The sequence below is a fragment of the Cucumis sativus genome, chromosome 1 (genome assembly GCF_000004075.3).
Source record: "Cucumis sativus cultivar 9930 chromosome 1, Cucumber_9930_V3, whole genome shotgun sequence".
NCBI classification, from domain to species: domain Eukaryota; kingdom Viridiplantae; phylum Streptophyta; class Magnoliopsida; order Cucurbitales; family Cucurbitaceae; genus Cucumis; species Cucumis sativus.
This window is the reverse complement of record NC_026655.2, coordinates 17,829,141-17,848,975: the sequence shown is the minus strand read 5'-3', so window position 1 is coordinate 17,848,975 and position 19,835 is coordinate 17,829,141. Positions and strand designations below refer to the sequence as shown.

General features: G+C 33.1%; 2 protein-coding genes and 1 long non-coding RNA gene across 8 annotated transcripts; 1 reads left to right on the top strand and 2 right to left on the bottom strand.

The window, feature by feature from the left end:
- Positions 1-2,646: 2,646 nt before the first annotated feature.
- LOC101218326 (probable strigolactone esterase DAD2) lies at positions 2,647-6,019 on the top strand. The gene is made up of 2 exons (XM_004148665.3): positions 2,647-3,192; positions 5,393-6,019. The coding sequence occupies exons 1-2, from the start codon at positions 2,792-2,794 to the stop codon at positions 5,820-5,822; spliced, it is 831 nt and encodes a 276-aa protein (XP_004148713.1). The 5' UTR covers positions 2,647-2,791; the 3' UTR covers positions 5,823-6,019.
- Positions 5,247-16,423, bottom strand: LOC101218086 (nudix hydrolase 20, chloroplastic). 5 transcript variants are annotated; one of them, XM_031881903.1, is made up of 11 exons: positions 16,068-16,420; positions 15,818-15,882; positions 15,491-15,665; positions 15,201-15,281; positions 13,283-13,408; positions 12,192-12,271; positions 11,971-12,086; positions 11,637-11,757; positions 10,814-11,125; positions 6,150-6,259; positions 5,247-5,654 (listed from the first exon to the last, which is right to left on the bottom strand). In XM_031881903.1, the coding sequence occupies exons 1-10, from the start codon at positions 16,344-16,346 to the stop codon at positions 6,190-6,192; spliced, it is 1,425 nt and encodes a 474-aa protein (XP_031737763.1). In that variant the 5' UTR covers positions 16,347-16,420; the 3' UTR covers positions 5,247-5,654; positions 6,150-6,189. The 5 variants fall into 5 exon arrangements, with proteins under 5 accessions (XP_031737763.1, XP_031737770.1, XP_031737766.1 ...); XM_031881910.1 differs by having other exon boundaries at positions 16,064-16,357; XM_031881906.1 differs by lacking the exon at positions 15,201-15,281 and having other exon boundaries at positions 16,068-16,423.
- On the bottom strand, positions 6,512-10,807 carry LOC116402514. Of its 2 annotated transcripts, none has more exons than XR_004214915.1 (2): positions 9,958-10,807; positions 6,512-9,851 (listed from the first exon to the last, which is right to left on the bottom strand). It is a non-coding gene; the product is annotated as an uncharacterized LOC116402514 (long non-coding RNA). The 2 variants fall into 2 exon arrangements; XR_004214916.1 differs by having other exon boundaries at positions 6,512-9,115.
- Positions 16,424-19,835: the final 3,412 nt, after the last annotated feature.

The following is a 19,835-nucleotide window of genomic DNA, read 5'->3' as shown; positions in this document are numbered from 1 at the left end:
CAAATACATAAATCAAAATAGTATTTTAACTTCATTTCCTCCTAAAACATGCATATTTAAGATATTTTACAACCTAAAGTACTCAATTAAATTTTGTAAAAATACTTTTTTCAACTACATATTTTCAAAGTCAATTAATTAACTTTTTTTTATTATTATGAAAAAAACATAAAAGCAGACATCATAATTTTTCAAAAAGAAAAAAAAAAAAAAGAGTAAAGGCCACATAGATATGTGAAAAAACCTTAGACCATATATACACACAGACATATATATATATATATGCATATAAAAATCTGGAGTATGCCCCATTGGGTTTGAAACTTTGATCTGTGAATCATAAAAAGCCAATTACAAATTGGGATCTAATTGTTTTGATCACATTTTTTCTTTCATTATGTTTAATAACAAAAATATATATCGTTTTCATTGATGAACATGTGTGTTAAATAATATTTCTATTTCTTGGCCATGAAATTATATTTCGTGGCTAAGAACAAATCTGCCGACATTTTTAAAACCAAAACTCAAAAACCCATTATTTTTATTTTTTATTTTTATTTTTATTTTTATTTTTATTATTTATTTGCATGGATTTAACCTTTCTGATTATTCTCAAAAGAAGCAATAAACATAGGCGTAGTTAATTAAATGAACCCATAATAATAAGCGCCATTTTCTTTTTATAAAAGAAATAATAAACATACAACCAAAATAATTAAAATATTTAGAATTTTATAAACAAAAATACTCAAAATATTTAGAATTTTATGAACTTGTATGAAAGTTTGTCATCGATAGAATTTGAATTTATTAAATAAAATATATTTTAAAAAATCTAAAATAATTAAAATATTTAGGAAAATTGTTTAATTTCTATTCATCTTGATTATTTTTTCACTTTTAGATTTATATAAGGGTAATATATATAGCAAAACTTTTATATGGACTAGAGAGCTTAAAAAATGATTGCAACTTAAATTGAAATTTTCTACCTATATAGGTTTTAGTCAAACATATATTAAATGACTCAACGAATATAGCAAATCTTTTCTTTTCTTTTATATATTTTATAGTTTTTTTTCCTTTTTTTAAATTTCTACGTCGTGTAAATTTTTTTTCTATTTAAAAAGAACCATTATTATTCTGTCACTCTTTTGAATATATAGTTGTAAATTTATACACTTAATTATATTATATTTAATTAATATTGTAGTTGACATTAGTTTAATCTCTTTAGTTTAGTTTTAAATATCTAATTAGTTCTAATACTTAAAAAAAATGATGATCAACTCCTTTAGGTTTTAATAGTGGTGTGCATTTATTTAATCTCTCCATCTGTACTCAAATTAAATTAATAAAGTCTCCAAATTACCTTTCGTTTAAGTTTATGCCGATAGAATGTCTATGATATTAATTATGGTAGACGAGCACATTGACCGCTCTAAGAATTAAGGCTAGCTATTAATACCATAATAACTTGATTATATATATATATAGTTCAACCATTGTAAAGTTTGAGATCATTATCATAAAAGGGTTAAGATTAAAACATTTTTTTGGGTTAAAAAAGAAACTTGATAATTTCTTTAATAAAATATAGAGAAAATATCTCTTTCACATGAGGTTATTAATTTAGTTTTCATCTAGTCTCTAATTTTCAAAATACTATATACTATATTTCTAGTCCTTCACAGTTTGACAATTTTTCTAGTTTAATTTAGACTTTTACATTTTTTTTATTGATACTCACTTCCATCTTTTATCATTATTGATGTTTATTAATTAATTTTGAAAGTAGAATTATCAAAATGAACCAAACCCAAAAGTACAAGAACACGATTATATTTAACCTATTAATAATTATGAAGTAATTTTTTTAAAAAAAATTAATAGCAATTGAAGCTTAATCAATATTTATAATTTTCTTTATTACTTCACATCAAATATCATACATTGATAATAAAGGTTAGAAGTGAAAAATTAATACAAAACTTAAATTTTAAAGATAAATTTATAATATCTTAAAATCCACAGAATAAATTAAAATTTAAAATCAAAACTTACATAATAAACAAATCTTAACATTTTAAAATGTAGGAGAACAAATTTGCCCATACCCCCATCTTTGGTATCATCTCAAGTTATTCTTTGATACAGAAAGATTCTTTTCCAAATTCTACCATTCTCCTCTCATTTATGTGGATGATGTTTGGGTGTAAGTGAATTTTGGTTATTTGTAGTTGGACTTTTAAGAAAAATTCAAGAACAAATAGAAAATAAATCCAAAATCTATCGATATATACTCTTTTTAACTATATATTTTAAGAGAGGAAAACAAAAATTTATAAAAAATAAATATATATAATTAATTAAAATAATTGTGGAGTATTTAAAGATGCATGTCTTTCATATACAAAACGAATCAAAATATTTTTAAAAAGATATATGTCATATAATTAACTATATAGATTAATTTAACCCAAGATGCATCTAAATATAAGAAACTATTTTCTTAATACAGAAATATGGAAAATAATTTATTATATTTTATAAATGTTTTGATTATTTGAAGACAACCATTCAAATAATATTGTATATATTTGGGAATAATTATAGTTGTGTTTACTTTCCAACAACCGCCCCTGCTTTGTTGAGTGTAAAATAATGCCTATAAAAGAAAGACAGAAACACCACATCCTCATTTGTTAATAGTGGAGTAGTAGTTGTTGGGTGTGGTGTTTGATCATCATCAGTAATAAGAAGAAGAAGAAGAAGAAGAAGAAGAAAAATGGTTGTTAATAATAACAATAATAATGGGTCGTTGTTGTCAAGGGGTTTAAACGCAAAGATTATGGGTTCAGGGAAAGAAGCGATGGTTCTGGGTCATGGGTTTGGAGGCAACCAGTCATTGTGGGACAAAATAGTACCAAAGCTGAGTCAGGTGTATACAGTGGTTGTGTTTGATTGGAGCTTTTCAGGTTCAATTAAGGATCCTAATTTTATGTTTGATCCTAAAAAATACTCATCTTATTCTGCTTTTGCTGAAGATCTAATAGCTCTGATTGATGAACTTGGCCTTACTTCAACTATTTTCCTTGGTCACTCCATGTCTGGCCTTATTGGCTGCCTTGCTTACACCAAAAGACCTGACCTTTTTCAAACTCTCATTCTTCTTTGTTCTTCTCCAAGGTAAGTTCTCTTTGTCTTTTTTCTTTGAGGTCAATATATATGTTGATTGGATATTTTGATCGATTCTAACATCTTTTAGTTGGGCGGAGTTTCAGTTTGTAAATAACTATTTGAGTTGTTATGTTTAATATAATTGAAATTTAAACATGGATTAGATGTAGCTGAGATGTAGGTCTCTTCTTTAATTTAAGTGACATAATTATATTAATATATATAGCCTATCTTGTTAGTATAATTAAGGGGTTTTGTGATCTTTTGATACCAACATGTAAAAAGTCTTGCTTTGATTTTTTCTTCAAAGGGAGGATTTGAAAAAGAGGAAAAATAAGAAAAGAAAGGTATTGGAAAGTGAAAATTTGTTTTTAGTATAAATGAAACGGACAGATTTGAACTATAAACCCGTCGATCTTCCTGACATAAACGAGATATTTAAAATTGTTTATATCGATCTTCATGGCATAAACGAGATATTTAAAATTTGTTTTTTTAGAAGGGAAATGATAGGTGGATAACATAGCTATTTATGTAACAGTGTATTGATTGGGTTTATCTGTTTTTTTAAGAAAAAAAAAAGGAAAGAAATGCTGTGGTACAGCTTTCATTATTTCATAAATATATATATATTTAATATCACCATTAAACATGGCTTCTCTTTTTAAAGCCATGAAAAGTATATTCCTATATTAGTTAAAGTCATTGTGGAGTGGTTTTTCCTCTCGGCATAAATATTTGTCATCGTATCTCTTTTAATATCATATTCTATTATTCAAAAAGGAGCTTAAGATTTGCTCTCAATTTAATAATATATATTAATTATCAATTAGCTTTTCTTCTTTATTACCTCTCTCATTATTCTTTCCTCTTATCCGGATGAAATTAAGTTCTGTTTGGATATTTCATGGGTTCTCTTTTAAAATCATTTCTAAAAACAAATATATACTTAACCCGTTTTAATTTTTTTTTTAATTTTTTGTTTTCAAAAACATAAAAACGAGAATGAATCACCCAACAAATCCTATCATTCCTTTTTCTTCTTTTTCATAAGATGACCAACGAAAAATCAAACCCGAATTAAGTGTGATTATGTGATATACTACTATTTGATTATGTGTTGTAAACAAGAGTCTAGCCAAATAGATAGTATTTTGTTGTATTTATAAATATTTTGAGCATTATTTAAAATAATTTCTTTTAATAATATATATTTTAAGTTGTGATCCACGTCATCATTTTGATTATTTATTTTCCTAGGGACTAATGGTGATAGGTTTCAGCATGACGAAGTCCTTTTCACCCATTAATAAATATTATGTTAATTTGTATAGTTGTTTATTATATGCAACTTTTGTCAAACAAATCTGAGCATAAAAATGTATAGAACATTGCGATGGTTTATTTAAAGTCCTTAATTCATTCCCCACCTTTTCAAATGTTGATCTAAACAAAAGACTTTTACTGAATAACAATTACAATTCTGGAAATGTTTGTCCTCCGATATTAAAAAACATGTATTTTAAAATTATACCTATTTAGTCATAAATTTAGAAACGTAGACTCCTTTGGTTTTTGAATTTTCAAGAGTACATATTATACAAAACTTCTAAAAATATTTTTGGATGATCGTCACCTTTAAATGACTAGAGCCTATTAATACACTAATTTTCCCTACAAGCTTCTATATTATGTGAGCAATGGTTTCAGAAACAATTAACTGAAAATAAAAAATGTTATCAAAAGGAGGCCTAAGATATTAGGGTTAATCTCAAATTCTTTAGCTGTTATTTGTGTACAGATACAAAAAATAATATAAAATTTTCATTTATTATATTTTGTGATTCCCCCTATATTATTAGTGCTAATCAATTTGGTTTATGTCACTTAAACCATTGGTTCAGCTTACAGAAAATGCTTCAAAAAATTTCATCAGGTTTGGTTAATTGCAAAAGGTATTCTTAAAGTTACCAAAATAATTTTACTCTTAATTCCTTAACATATCAGTTTTAACATGATATCGAAGTCAAAAGCAAAAGATGTTGATGATCTGGTGTTCAAACTTGTACAATGTCATTTCCTCTTTGATTTATATTAATATTAACTTTAACTCATCAAATCTTCTAACAAAATCTCAACTCCATGTGAATGAGTATTGAAGTATTCATTAATGATGGATCATTGCTAACACAGACAATTGTGTTGTTAGGTATATAAATACAGAAGACTATGAAGGTGGTTTCAACAAATCAGACATCGATCAAATTGTAGCAAATATTGAATCCAACTATGAAAATTGGTCCACAAACTTTCCTTGTCTTGTTGTGGACGAATCCGATCCTCAGTCACTGAGTAGGTTTCAAAAATGCTTGAAAGAGATGAGGCCTGAAGTTGCAACACCCTTGGCCAGGACTGTGTTCAATGTAGATGAGAGAGAGATTCTCGAAAAAGTCGACATTCCATGCATCATCCTGCAAACAAAAAACGACATTGTCGTCCCTGCCTCAGTTCCCACTTTTATGCAGAAGAAAATCAAAGGAAGTTGCACAGTGAGAGTTATCAACACTAATGGACACTTCCCTCACTTGACTGCACATCATGAGTTGCTTCAAGTTCTTGGTGAAGTCTTGGGCTTTTGAAATGTAATAGATCTTAGTGAAATCTTGGGTTAGGAAGGAAGTGAATAATGTAAAAGTCAGTGTGGAATGTAGTGTGTTTATAGTTACTGGGGGAAGTTGATGAAATTAAGATTGTTTTGTGTAATGGGATTTGAGGTGTAATTTTGTTGAGGTGTTTTCATTTAATAGATGTACCAAAATTTAGTCTTCTTATTTTATTCTCTACAGCCAAGCAAGGTTAGGGCAGTCTGTTTGCTTCACAAATACATCTAATGAGCAAGAAAGTTCTTGGAAAACCATAAACAATATAGTATAAAACATCCAGATTTAATGTTTTATAAGATTGACCTGATTTCTCTCATCAAAATGCATCGGCAAATTGTTTTATTCAGAAGCATGTCCCACCTCTCAAACTCTGCAGTAGCTCCAAGTACCCCGAACTTTCGGGTTTAATGTATCTGCAAGTTTTTAAATGCATTAATACAAAATATTGTGGATCATATAAGAACAGCCTGAGGAGTGGTAATTAGCATATACTGGGTTGCTTACACACACACATGTAGAAAGATTTAAAACATGGAAGAAATAATGGATTTATAAAAGTTAATTTGGTATCTAATGCAAGTTTAATTCCTTTTCTTCAAATTTACTGAATCAAATGAATTCATTAATTAATTGCTATTTGATGGACTTTAACAAGAAGGAGAGGCTTGTACAAAAGAATTTCATTTATTCTCTTATAATTTATTTACAGAACCCAAGTTCTTTATATAGAGGAACTTGGTAACTTCTATCTCACTAATTAACTGGTAAACTACATAACAGTTTGTAACAAACTGACAGTTTCATTGTTAATACTCCCCCTCAAGTTGGACGATGAATGTCAATGATTCCCAGCTTGGATATTAGTCTAGATAAGGTAGATGCAGGTAGTGCTTTAGTGAACATATCTGCTAGTTGTAGGCTGAATTTGACAGGTAGGACTTTAAGAAATCCATCAACTATCTTGTCTCGGACGAAGTGGCAATCAATTTCTATATGCTTCGTTCTTTCATGAAACGTTGGATTAGAAGCAATTGCAGTTGTTGCTTGATTGTCACATAACACTGTTGTTGGCATTAAGACTTTCACATGAAGGTCAGTAATAAGCTGTGTGATCCATATCACTGATGCTAAGGCCCTGTACTCGGCTTCTGCCGAAGATCGGGAGACAGTTGCTTGCTTTTTGGATTTCCAAGAGATTATGGAATCTCCTATGAAGATGCATAACCCAGTTATAGATCTTCTAGTGTCAAGACATGATCCCCCTTGATCCCCAATCAACATCCACAAAGGCCTTTAGGTGAAAGGAAGTGATAGGTCTTATTAGAATACCTTGTCACCGGAGAACTTTTTAGGTATTTTAATAAGTGATGAGCAGCATCTAAGTGGATCTTTGTAGGACTTTGGATGAACTAGTTGTGGCAGTGAACAGCAAAGCAAATGTCTGGACTGGATATCTGAAGATATATTAGCCTTCCAAGTAGTCTTCTATAGCAGGTGATGTCTTCTTCATCAAGGGGTTTTCCTTCATTTTTTGATAGTTTCAAATAAGGATCCATGGGTGCTTTAGCTGGTTTGGCATCAAGAAAACCAATGTCTTCAAGTATCTGAAGGCAGTATTTTCTTTGGGAGAGCATGAGTCCCTGTTGGGACCGTGATAACTCTAAGCCCAGAAAATATTTTGCTTGTCCCAAATCTTCATTGAGTTTGAAGTGTCCCTTGAGGATGTCTTTCACTGAGTTGATTTGGGGAGATGGTCCAGTTAGTAATTTGTAATCTACATATACTAACAACGCTACAAAGTTGCTTCCATTACCTCAGGTAAACAGAGACTAATCAAACTTTGATTGGTGAAAACCATGTGAGGATAGAGTTGCTGCAAACTTTAGGAACCACTGTCTTGAAACTTGCTTAAGGCCATATATGGAGTTGATAAGTTTGCAGGCTAGCTTTTCTCCTTTACCTAGCCCCTGTGAGGTTTGATAGCCCAATGGTAAGGACATGTGCACTTCTTCAAACAAATCTCCATTTAAGAAGGCATTATTTATGTCCATTTGAGTAAGGGACCAATTGTAGAATGTAGCAAGGGCTAGATGACAGTGACAATTTCTCTTCCATTATTTATGTCCATTTCTTCTGCCATAGCTTTTCTCCAATTCAGTGTTTTACAGCTTGGTGATAGTAGGAAGGTTCATAAGTGGAGGCAACATTTGGTAGGTAATTTTTGTGGTTCTGGGTATATGCAGTATATGAGAGGTATTTGGTGAGGGAAAAGGCTGATTTCCTTTGGGAAGTGAGGTTGCAATGGAAGTCTTTTAGGTAGGAAGGTGGATAATGTGGTCGTGATGGCCTTCTTGGTGCCATGGATATGGTTTCTTGGGTAGGGTTGTTGGTTTCTTATGAGGTTTCAATGTGGGTATTTAGAACATCATCACCGTGGTTGTCTTCATAAGTATTTTCTGATGTGTGAGTGATAGGATTTCCAGCAGTGTGTTGTGTGATGATGCCTTTGCTAGCAATCAAATAAAGGGCTGATTTCCTTTGGGAAGTGAGGTTGCAATGGAAGTCTTTTAGGTAGGAAGGTGGATAATGTGGTCGTGATGGCCTTCTTGGTGCCATGGATATGGTTTCTTGGGTAGGGTTGTTGGTTTCTTATGAGGTTTCAATGTGGGTATTTAGAACATCATCACCGTGGTTGTCTTCATAAGTATTTTCTGATGTGTGAGTGATAGGATTTCCAGCAGTGTGTTGTGTGATGATGCCTTTGCTAGCAATCAAATAAAGGGCATGGTATGACAAATTGTTCAATGAGAGTTGTCATCTTCTTTGATAGAATGAAATGGAAACAGTTCTTCAAGAATAAGACATCCCTGGAAAAAAAGTTCTTCTTAGTTATGTCATACAATTTGTAGCCTGGTGGGAATCCCATGAAGATACAAGCTTGTGCTCTTGGATCAAATTTGGATCTGTTTGTTGGTGTAGAGGCGTAAGCGAGGCAACCAAAAGTTTTTATAATGTTGTAGTCTGCATCTTTGTTAAACAAAGTGGCGAAAGGGGTGCTATTTGAAAGCAGGACCATGGGTGTCCTGTTGATCAAGCAGGCTGCACTCAAGATACATTCTCCCCAGAAGGTAAGGGGAACATTGGACTGGAACATCAAGGCTCTTGCTACATTGAGAAGGTGCCGATGTTTTCTTTCAACAACCAAGTTTTGTCGAAGAGTATAGGCACATGAGAACTGGTGGATGGTTCCAGTTTTAGCAAAGAAGTCTCTGAAATTTAACTCAAGAGCATTATCAGAACGAAATGCTTTGATCATCTTTGAGAATTGGTTCTCAATAAGCTTGAAGAAACAAAGGATGACTTATAGAATTTCATTTTTATTTCTCAAAAGATAAATCCATGTATAACTTGACTTATCATCAACAATGGTGGCAAAATAAGAATGACCAGCATGTGTTTGCGTTTTAAATGGATCCCATACATCACAGCGCACAAGATCAAAAGTATGTTCATCAATATTGTTCAAAGCAAGAAAAGAAAGACGCCTCTGTTTAGCTAAGGAACATATATGACAGACTTCTTTACAGTTTAAAGAATCAGAAATTTCTATCAATTTTTATAGTTCTTTTATTCTACTGACAAAAGGATGTCCCATGTGGTTGTGCCATGTGGATGTTGAGGCTTTACAGATCAGTGCAGTATGTTGGATGGGGTAGTCTTTGCTCTTTTCTACTTTTATTTTGAGTAAGTAGAGTCCACGGGTTAGTTCAACCTTCCCAATCATTTTCAAAAGTGAATTGTTCTGAATAATACAATCAGAGTTAGAGAGGATACAGAATATCTTTTATCCTTGAGAAGGACACTCACTGATAGCAGATTGTATTTGAAGTCAGGAATATAAAGGACATCTTTCAGTATCACTTGCTTTGCTCTGGAGATGTCTCCTATGTGTACTCAACCTTTAAGCGAGTTTTAATGGGCAATATAACTGACATATTTTGAGTGCTGTGAAGGTTATTGAACATGGATTTGTCATGGCATATACGTGAAGAAGCACCAAAATCAATGATCCAAACTGAAGAGTTGGTGAGTGAGGTAGAGAGACAAGTACCTGCTATATGAGTGGTTTCTGTTTTGGAACTATCACCATTTTGGTAAGTGTTGAGGCGTGTTTGGAACTTTGGAGCATATTTAAGAGTTGTGAATATTGATCATTGTTAAGGCTTGCAAAGAATGCAGACGGATTCCCTTTAGGAGCTTCTGTTATCTTCTCACTTTCGATTTGGACAGAATTATTCTACCTTGTTGATGCACTGAATTATTATTTGCCAATCTGTGTCCTGGTGGGTATCCATGTAGCTTATAGCACTTGTCAGCAATGTGGCCTCTGCAACCACAATTAGAACATATCGGCTGTGTGTTTTTCTTCTTGGACCTTTCGAAAGAGAATCTATTCTTAGTATTAGCCATCAACGTAATTCTTTCAATGGAAGGGGAAGATCCAATGGATCTCTGTCTTTCTTCTTGGATGATAAGAGAGAATACTTTATTTATTAGTGGCAAGGGATCAATAAGCAAGATTTGTGCTCGGAATTGGGAGTAGGACTCATTCAATCCCATAAGGAAAATCATCTCAAACTCAGCATTTAAAAAAACGATCATCTTCTTTGACCCTTCACAGGTACATTCATCCATAGGCCTATATTAAACAAGTTCTTGCCATATGGTGGTAACCTTTGCATTTTATGTTTCAACTGAGAGACTGCCTTGAGTGGTGGTTACCAAATCTTTTCGCAGCTGGTATATGTGAGGCCCATTAGACTGTCAGTATCTCTTCTTTAACTCATCCCATATTTCTTTTACACTTCCATTATAGACTAGGTTGGTGGCAATTTCCTTTGAAATGGAGTTAATGATCTAAGAAGCTGTTACGTCATTGTTACACTTTCAAGCTGAAAGAAGATTACCTTCTGAAGGTTTCTCGTTTGCACCGGTTATGAACCATCTTGTTCTTTCCAGAGAGTGCAAGCATCATAGCTCTGTTCCATGAAGAATAATTGTTTGATCCTGTGAGTGGTGTGGAGACTAGGTTGGTGGTCGGAATAATCGAATGGTGCAGCACGAAAGGATTCAGTTGGGCCTCAAGTTCAGAAGAAGTAATCGGAGTTGAGGCATTGGAGCTTCCAGACATCGAACTCTCAGGTGTTGTCATGTTGAAGACTGCACAGGGTAATAAGGACGTTCGGGTATGGCTTAATCCTCTCTTTGCAGAAATTGCTCTGGTACCATAACAAGGAGAGGTTTGTACAAAAGAATTTTATTTATTCTCTTATTTACAGAACCCAAGTTCTTTATATAGAGGAACTTGGTAACTTCTATCTAACTAATTAACTGGTAAACTACATAACAGATTGTAACAAACTAACAGTTTTATTGTTAATAGACTTATTTATGAAAGTATCAGAATGTGTTTAAATTATATGGGTATAGGAAGTGAATCTTTTCAAAACATTTATGCCTTTTCACTGTTTTCAGAATAAAAATCTGCTCATCTAAACCAAGTGAACAACCACGTATTAAAAACTTATGAAAACATGGAATATAACTATTTTAACTCCCTTGTTAGATCACCAATCAACTACATTCTATGTGGTTTAGGAAAAAAAATGCACTACTGAAAATTTGGTTGAACCCACGAATATTTATAACCAAAACCTACAATAGAGTTGTAACTAAATAAAATAATAGTCGAGGAACAAAGGTACATTCAGAGAAGATAGTATATCGTACCCATGTCGAAACAGGAAATCGATAATAACAAGAGAACAATTAGGCTTGAAGAACTGTGTCCTCCGGATCACATTTGCAACATTTGTCACAGGCAACAACATGAATCCTTCAACCTCTCCATCTAACAAAAGTACAGTCAGCGAGTTAGTGATGAGATTTCAAACTATTCAAAAATTTGTAATGAAAAAAAAAAACAAATTGCATGCATAGTTATTTATATACACGGGATATGAAAAAAAGAGAGTAGTTAGGAGCCAGTCAAATGCAATGTACCACACTTTGTAAGTTAAATATTGAATTGCGATGTAAAGAAAAAGTTATCAGTCTAGCTAACCTTGATTCTCCGGTACAAAGCTTTCAGGAAGCTTTAAATCGTAACAGAATTGAACATCTCTCTTGTAACCATAACCTTTGATGTCTGTGTATGAAATGGCACCAACTGGTATGGCCCTAAATCAAAAGCATCATATGAAGCCACTAGGTCCACCACAACTGTGAAATACACGAAGGTTACATTCGTGTGCAATTGTCATTAAATTCTTCATAGGAAATTACTCTTTTGATATTGATCTCGGTATGCCTGCTTCCTCCTGGCATTCTTTCATCAGATTCTCCCCACAAGGGATGCCCTGTGGCTGTCAAAATCAAGATGTAAGGGAATAGCTACGAAGGCACAATAAGTGCAGTATTCAGCGATCAAGATCACATTTCAAATTTTACATTTGTCTTTTTTTCCTCTGATTAGTATCAAGGTTTGCATATATAACTACGTTTTCAAATACAGACTTTCAAACTGCTCCGATGAGCATCATCATATTTCACACCCCTCCATACAACACACTGCTGTTTAACCAATTAATTTATTGATGAGTTGTAAATCGTCAAACAAGAAAAAAAAACTGTAGTATCAAAACCTTGTCTAGTTTTTTATAACTTTTAAACTTTAATATCCAAATGGACGGTCAAATAAAGTGAAGCTCAATAATTGCTGTATATAGTATATACTAACTTTATCAAACTAGAGATGCAAACTGAAACACAAACAGATTCTTTTATAGCAGGAGCAGGATGTAATATTACTAACCAGAAAGGTCAAATATATAATTCAGCCTCTAAAGCTTACATCTATATAGGTATCAAAATGTTCAATCAAGCCCTTAGTCAATAAAGACGATGAAACTATATAAAACAGGGTAAATATATATTATCTTACCTTACTAAAATAGTAAATAAGGAGGTTGGAGTTTTTAGGTAAATAGGATAAGATGGATGCTTAACATTCAAAAGACTTTTGCGCATACAAAAAAATATTTCAAAATTCCATGTCACCATTCTTTATCAATATCAACAAATAATATGAACTTTGAAATATTTTGCTATCTTAAGGGTAAAATCAACCCTTACAACTTGGAAATTATTATGAACCAAAATTGAAAAAGAGTTTGAAGGCTAAATGATATATTAACCCACTGGAAAGTATTTATATAACTACAAATACCAAGCAGAAGAAAAGATAAAGGTTAAGGGAACTAACACACCATAACATCCAATCTTAAAAAGTAGAAAAGTCTTTACTTTTCATATTTTAACGGGACAGAAGCACATGTATGGAAACTTAAAACAGTTAGCTATTACATATTACATACCAGCCCTCCAGCTACTAAATGATCCAACATTCCAGGAAAAGTTGGCTTCGTTTGGCTTCTTTTAGCAACCCACAAAAACTTCTTTCCCTCCTTCTCAACATAACCATTCATATGAACGCCATAAACCTGTGCTAAGAAAAGCACCAAGAGAAGGCAGGTAAAAGTTAGAGAAACCAAGTAGTGAAGTAAACTAACTTTCATAAATCTACAACCAAGCCGCCAGTTTCCATCTCCAACATGCACATTTAACAACCATCATGGATTGGCCTAGTGGTAAAAAAGTAGACAATAACTAACTAAGAGATCATGAGTTCAACTCATGCTGGCTACTTACCTAGGAATTAATTTCCTACGAGTTTCTTTGACACTTAAATATTGTAAATTCAAGCGGGTTGTCCAGGGAAATTAGTCAAGGTGCATGTAAGCTAGCCCACAAACACTCACAAATATAAAATAAAGAAGAAGAAGAAGAAACATGCACATTCAACAATAGATTTCCCTTCAATGTCTAGCCACTTCTTTTGCAAGTAGATCACAGTGTATGAACAACTTCAAAGATCAGCTATGGTTATGTATGATTTACCCTATGCAAAATGAATTTTCCATTTACACCATGAGAGATATTCTATATATATAATAACCCTTCAAAGAGTTTCACTTAACCTGCAAAACTAATATTGCCCTCTTGAGCTACTTTGAGGCATGACCAATCATTTCCTAGTGAACCATAGCATTGAGGAATAAGGCTAAACAGATATTTTTCTTTTAGGTACTGTTCTTTGGCATGGGCTAGGGAGCATAAGAAAAATCTGATCCTTCTGGGAGCTTAAAGTTCCATTGTAGTTTATTGTTGGCAAACACTGCAAAACAGGTATCAACCATGGTGGTAAGAGGTGGCACATCACAAAATCTCAAGAAAGGTTCTAGGTTTATCCAGGTGTCAATGTCAAGCCCTAAATACTCTCATCATGCAAGGAGTCAACAAGTCATCGATTTAAGTAAAGAAATATCTTCCCAAATATTACCAGCATTAAAATTTCCTCTTATACCACTTCCCCATACATCTTTTATATATTTCTGTTGGCTAAGCTGTATAAGCTTTGAAAGTAACCAAAGAGCCCTGCAGTTTTCTCCTAGAAGCCTCCAAAAGATTAGCCTCACCATGATCAACAACCTGGAGGATGTGAGGATATCTTGCAATATGTTTACCAAGAGCTAATACTAATAGGACTGCTGTGCGGGTTATTTCCATGACCAAAATTTATTCCCAACATGAATTTAGTGTAGTTTAAACTTCAGAGTTTCAATCAAGGGAAGATTGAATTTAGTCCAATATCAACGGAGGGAAGATGAGCAATTAAAATGATTTTAGTCTTGTTATGTAGGTTGTCAAAATGATGGCAGAAGAAGCAGAAAAGAGGATAAAATACTGGCTTTTTTGTGTGCGTCTCATATTCCACGATTAAACCTCTAATTGACACGTGTAAAAGAAACACAGTTGCCAACTAAAATTCTTTAGCGCCCGAAAGTTTGCAAAATCATGTTATTTCAAATCTTTATATTCGGATTTTTTTTCTTTTATATATCTTTGAATGTCCAAATCAGCTTACGCACCCCTCGAGTAATCTCATGGGACAACCAGCCTAACTCTGCAACATTTGTGCATCAAGAAAACTTGTAAAAAATTAATTCCTAAGTAGGTGGCCACCGGCCACCATAAATATAACAAGTTCCAATTTTATTTGGACCTAACAATCAAACTTATATGAACAGATTCAACAAATCAAATGGCCTACTATTCTCAAGAGCCTAACAAAAAGCAGGACTAAAATATAGTTTCCCAAGTGCATTTCACAAAAATTGAACAAAATTTTAAAAGTCCCCACAAAGCAGTAAAAGGGGAACATTTGTTTTGCACCTTTATTCCAAAATAAGGGGCTGCAGCACGTTCGAGTGAAAAAAAGCTCAGCGCACCAAATGACGAAGTAACAGGGAAAAGCTGAAAGAGTTTATAGTTATCCACAGTTAGCCACATGAAGTATTGTCTTCTTCTAAAATTACCTTTCTAAAATGAAGCAGTTTATTTCCAGCATTAAACAGAAGAAGGAAATTCTTTCTTCTTTTTTTTTCTCCTTCAATCCAACAGTTGCAAACACGTATTGAAAAGTAAAGTAATCACTGCTTTAAATTGAAATCATAAACCAGTACCTCATTCCGTGTACCTGGAATGACTTCTTCACCCAAGCATTTAACTACATCTCCAACTGCACGCGTCCTATCTTCAGGTGTCTTCAAGGATTCATGCAAGGTTAAGAAAGCCCCAAATTTAACAGAATCGTCTCGGGTAAACACCTTCGGATACTGCTGCAGGTGTTTAACGAAACTGCATAAAGCTCATTAAAACAAACCGATTAAACCTATCCATTGTATATAGCAACCGCACACGAGATAATGTTGACAAAATGAGTGTAAATAAGTGGCTTCGACCAAACATAGCTAAAAATTTGGTCATCCATAAAGATACAGAAGCCTCACCCGTGGTGCATGTAGCCTACAATTTGACCATCGATGACAAACGGAAAAAATTCGGATTGCGTATCCTGTAAGAAAATTTTAGTCCATTCAAAACAGACATGGAATCACATTGCATCAGTCTATAACTTTTCCTGCACTGAATCTAAAAAACATAAAAGCAACTAATGCGTAAAATTGGTACCGGAATGAATGCCTTTACATCTTTCTTTTGTACAGCGAAACAAGAAAAGAAAAGGAGAAAGAGACCTACTGATCCGCGATTGCAGAGCTTGACCTTCTCGAAATAGCCCGTCAAATCCGCAGGATCATCCTGAAAGCTTTCTGGTAAAGAAACATGGACAACGTCGTCCCAAGTGAGACTGCCGGCGGTGACCGATACAGGACGAGAGGCGACCGAAATCGAGCGGTGTACTTTTGGGCGAAATGTAGAGATTGTTGTATACGTGGTCCGGGAAATTGTTGAAGCGTTGCAAAAGGAAGAGACGGTTGAGAAATTACGAAGGCTGTGAGCGAGAGATTTGGAGGCCATGGAAATGGATTGAAGCAAAGGTCGCCGGAATTACCAGAGACTATAAAGTCATAAACTAGAGGGGCGAAAGTGATTGGCATTAACATTAACATAGAAAACTTTCGAAACAACTGTACAGAGGACCCCACCCTTTGATAGAAAATGACAAATGGGTCCCGTTTTTGAAGAAGTGTGAAATGCTCCTTTGCGGATAATTTAGCGAATTCACGGTATTGTTAATTACGAAATTGTAAAAAATAGGCCAAGAGCAAGGTAAAATGTCAATTTTATCCTTAATTTCCATTCTCCTTGACTGAGTTCTGCAACTCCCCCGAAAGCTGTATTCATCATCTCCTCTAGTGAATGCCAGTGAGGCAATGGTGAACTTTGAAGTATGCCTTTCTATTGGAGTCCTTCGATCTACATTCGAATTTCCTTTACTCTCGTGCATGTACATTTTTTTACTACTGTGCATACAATATAAATTTGTTGTAGCTATTGTATTTATCATTGCAAGGTGTTTCTTACCCTCACTCAAAACTTTCTACCACTGACTTGTCTACTTATTTGTTTGTTGAAATTAATTATATGTTTTTGTTTACTGATTTGGATTAGGTGTAGATTATTTCTATTGTTAGCTACTTATTCTTATCTTAGAATATGAGTTGTTTTGGTTCGAGTTAATAGAGAATTGTTGTAGATTAATGTGTAATAGTTGAGTTGTTTTTTTTACAACATTTTCCATTATCTTGTACATCTCCAAACTTCCAATCTTGAAACTTGGAACATCTAACTACAAGCCTCTATTTTTCCACCCTAAATCAAAGTGAGATCATTGTAGGTATTTTAGGAGGCTTTGAACATGTTTTAGATAGGTTTTTTATCTTATTGTATCCATTTATTATCCCCAAAACATCTCACATATATTGCAACCATTACTTGTTTTGGCCTATTTAGAGTGCTTTCGCTCATGTCTTAGAGATTTTTTTAAGTTTTTCATTTGTCTCACATTCACCTCGTTCCAAAATTTAGTTTTGTAATCCCAAAATCAACTGAGTACCTTTATTAAATCGTTTGGAATGTCATAGACATGATTAGGAGGCCTTCTATAGCTACTTATGTATCATCTCATTCCAGACTTTCACTATGTATTTTGTAATCAAAATTTTACATTTGTTAAGTCTTTTGGAGTGCTTTCATGCATGTTTAAGAAGCCCTTTTAGGTACTTATGTATCATCTCGCACATTCCAAACTTTCACTATTAGTTTCAAAATCAAATTTCTACCTCTCTTAAGTCCTTTGGAGTGTTTCATGTTTAGTAAGTCTTTTAGGTATTTATGTTTTACCTCGACATCTTGAACACATTTAGCACATTCAAAATTTTCAATACTATACCTCCTAAAATCAAATTTCTATCTATCTTAAGTTCTTCAGAGTGTTTTTACGAATGTTTAGAAGCCTTTTAGGTACTTATGTTTTATCTCGCACACATCTCACACATTCCTAAAATTTCACTATGCATTTTGTCTTTCTTCAGTCCTTTGAAGTGCTTTTATGCATGTTTAGAAAGTCTTTTAGGTATATGTCTCGCCCCGCACACATCTCGCACATTTCAAACTTTATTGTGTGTTTCAAAATCAAACTTCTACCTCTCTTAAGTTCTTTAGAGTATTTTTATACATAATTAGTAAGCCTTTTAGATACTTATGTTTTATCTCACACACATCTCGCACATTCCAAGCTTTGATTGTACAGTCTCATATGATTTAAGGTGAATTTAAAGTGCTTTTCACATGGCATAGAGACCTTTGTATGTTTTTCATTTATTTCTTCATGTTTTCCATATGGGTCACATTTGTTCCTTTTGGTGCAACCTCTCTAATTAAACCACATCTATTCCCTCTTGTTTCCGACTTCTGTTATGACATCAACATTGACTAACACACTCATGTACAAAATTAAGTTGTCTAATCATTTTCAGGCTCTAGTAAGATGTTTGTCTCATTTGGAAAATACAACGTGTAATATTAAGGCCAAACTCAAATCGGATCAGTTAGCCTTATTTAGAAAAACAAGGTTCGTCCACTTTTTAGATATAAATATCGTCTTTAATGGGCCACTCATCCATTACTTATTGTTAAGAGATGTGAAAGATGAAACGAAAGATCATATAAGTTTCTTGTTAGGGGGTGTTGTTTATACTTTTGGCAGGAGGAAGTTTAATATTGTAACCGATCTATGGGTCCCAAAAAGAAGTATATTCAGTCCATTGGGAATAGTAGATTGTTGGAGAAGTTCTTCAAAGACAAAAAATTTATTTATGTAAGCGAGTTAGATGACACATTTTTGGAATACGAGGGTGACAATGATGATATAGTCAAATTAACTTTGGTGTACTTTATAGACTTATCCTTATTAGGAAAAGATAGGAGAACCAAAGTGGATCAATTTTTTTTATAAATTATTAATGATTTGGGACACATTTGATAACTATGATTGATGTGAGATTGTGTTCGAACACACACTTAATGGCTTAAAAAGAGCCTTAGACATGCAACATGTCAAGTGAAAGAGGAAATCCACTAAGACGAAATATATTATCATGGGATTTCCACCTGCGTTACAGGTATGCTACTTTCTAATTTAAACTTACTTTTTGTTAATTTCGTACTAAATGAACTCTAATTTTGTTTGTCAAATGTGTTGAAAGATGACTTTCAAGATCCTTAAACAAGTGTTAATTATGTTTACTCACCATTAAATGTCCACGACAATCATTGGGTTCTATTATTCTTGGATGTGGTAAGTCATTGTCAAGCCAAGGTATGAGATTCACTTTTGTCGCTTAAAAGAATCAAAGAGATAAGAAACATATTACTGTTGATTCAAGAGTTGGTGTCAAATTTGTTAGATAGTACTGAATTATTTGCTAGGAGAGGTGAATCATCGACACATAAGAAACCTTTGCCACTTGCCATCATCGACTCCATTCCAATCCAATAAAACAACAGTGATTTCGACATATTCACCATATTTTAAATAAGTAACTTCTGATTTTATTTAGTTTCATTAATGTCAAGAAACATGTGTTACTTTAGAAAACAATTGGCCTTCCAATTATGGACCAACACTTCTATGTATTGAATTTTGTTGCGAAATCTGTAAGAATTGTATATCAGGTATGTTGCAAAATTTGTACACAAATTGGTTGAATTTGTAATGAATATCATAAAATGAATTATCATTATAATGTTTTAGCTTATGAGTCTAGAGACTGCATTTACTATTATATATCAATTATGAATTCGAAAATTTGGAGAAGATATTATGAATTTATGTATTTGGAATACAAGTTTCAGATTTGTGAATAAGTTCATCTCTAGCTTTCAAATTTGTATGGAATAATATATGGAATACAAGTTCCAATTTGTGTTGCATTAATTTGGGGCTGTAATTTTTTTAATAGGTACTTTTTTATATTAGATCGGTAACTAACTCTTACCACAAAC